The sequence below is a fragment of the Arabidopsis lyrata genome (genome assembly GCF_000004255.2).
Source record: "Arabidopsis lyrata subsp. lyrata unplaced genomic scaffold ARALYscaffold_731, whole genome shotgun sequence".
Lineage (NCBI taxonomy): Eukaryota > Viridiplantae > Streptophyta > Magnoliopsida > Brassicales > Brassicaceae > Arabidopsis > Arabidopsis lyrata.
In genome coordinates this window covers 1,896-3,761 of record NW_003302088.1, presented here as the reverse complement: position 1 = coordinate 3,761, position 1,866 = coordinate 1,896, and the positions used below count along the sequence as shown (strand labels likewise).

The window sequence follows — 1,866 nt, the reverse complement described above, 5'->3', positions numbered from 1 at the left end:
TGACTCTTTTTTGTTTCTGTTTTTCGAGCTTCACTAACAAATAAGGGAATGCATATTCAATTCTATGTTAGATCTTAGTAATACATAAGAAATTCACACACAGAAAGATTTAATACAAAACATAAACCCCACAAATAATACTAATTAGGAAAAAAGATACTCAGCTACACGAAATATAACATACCAACTATATGACGACATGTGGTCAACATCACGAACATCTTATTCTGGTATACTAATCATCGAAATCCGGTGTTGACCATCGTTGACCGGTATTGACCAACAAAAATATTCAAAATTTTTTTATATTTTAATATTAAAAACAAAAACAAAAAATTATTCTATTAAATCTTTTATTGTATTGTATAATTAAAGAGGAAAACACATTCTATATAGTATACTCAACTTAAATAAATTTTGTATATATATTTAATAAATTGATTATTATAATTAGTTAGTTTTTTCAATTTCAAAACTAAAATAAAATTGAAATAAAAATAATTAAGCGAATTCTTTATTTTTACATTGTCAATAAAAACATTAACTTCTTATTTTATAAATGTTTTTGCTAAAATCAATATCGTTAGATTTTTTATTTGCTATATATTAAAAAAAACAAATTACGACCTTTTTTTGTTATTTATCCGTTATTACGAAATTTTTTTTAATAATTTTAATTACATAAATTAACAATATATTAAAGTTAGACTAAAGAGTATGTAAATTTTTCTATGTTTTTAACTATGTATTATGATTTTGATTTTAGCAAAAAAAACTTAATATTTTTTAAACATGCAAACTTTAGATTAAAGAGTCATATACTCAATTTTTCTATAAAAAATAATAAAATTTATTTCATTTTACTTTTAGTTTTGTTTTGAAGTTAAAAAAATTAACTAATTATTAAAATCACTACCGGTCAATACTAAAAAAATTAACTAATTACTAAATTTTTTTTTTGAATATTTACTAAAAATATTAACTAATTACTAAAAAAAATTTTGAATATTTTTGTTGGTCAATACCGGTCAACAATGGTCAACGCCGGATTTCGTTGATTAGTGTACCGGAATAAATGTTCGTGATGTTAAGCACATGTCGTCATATAGTTAGTATATATGGGCATGCAATACATTTAGTTCGTGTAGTTGATTGTACATTTTTAAACTTGGCATGTGTAGCCATGTATTTCGTTATACTTCGTGTAACTGAGTATTTTTTTCCTACTAATTACTACAAACACAGTAACGATCTTAAAATGTCAACACACACAAATTTTAAATAGAAACGTACCAAGAAAACAAACAAGACACATCATTGAAAACACTAGATAGTGATCATCATTATAACAATCAACCACACACAAATACATAAAACGAAATTCTAGTCTTCAACGAGTACAGGCAGGCTCAAACGCGAAGGGACCAACAGAGAAGAGAACGTAGTCGTGTTCACCGATGTTGATTGTTTTAGAAGGCTTAAGCATAGCACCAGTGATTCCATTGTTGAGCTTTGACGGGACGGTGCATGTCATCGTTGCAGTCGTGGGTCCGGGATTCGTGGGCCAAGCCCGGCACGTGTGGAAAGCGTAGGTCGTGAGTTTTTTGGGGGCTAACATGAAAAAGTATCCGTTTTTGTCTGTTTTTGTCTCCATTGTCACACCTCTCTTTGTGTTGTTGCATGCAAGCTTTACCGTCGCTCCTATCATTGAAAAATAACCAAAATATAACTTGATGCATGAAAGCCAAGTGGCGTGAGAGACTCGACGAATGTGTCAATTCTGAAAATACATTTTTTCTAATATTTTGTTTGAAAAGAAGAGAACATGCATGCAACATTCTAAAATACAATACTACCAGCCCCGGC

The 1,866-nt window shown here is 28.7% G+C and overlaps 1 protein-coding gene across 1 annotated transcript in view; it reads right to left on the bottom strand.

Annotated features, from left to right (window-relative positions):
- Positions 1-1,215: 1,215 nt before the first annotated feature.
- LOC9298381 (non-classical arabinogalactan protein 31) overlaps positions 1,216-1,866 on the bottom strand; it is a 1,709-nt gene continuing 1,058 nt past the window's right edge. The window contains exon 2 of the mRNA XM_002862258.2: positions 1,216-1,701. Within this exon, the coding sequence (XP_002862304.1) occupies positions 1,391-1,701 (311 nt within the window). The 3' untranslated portion in view covers positions 1,216-1,390. The remainder of the gene's footprint in view (positions 1,702-1,866) is intronic.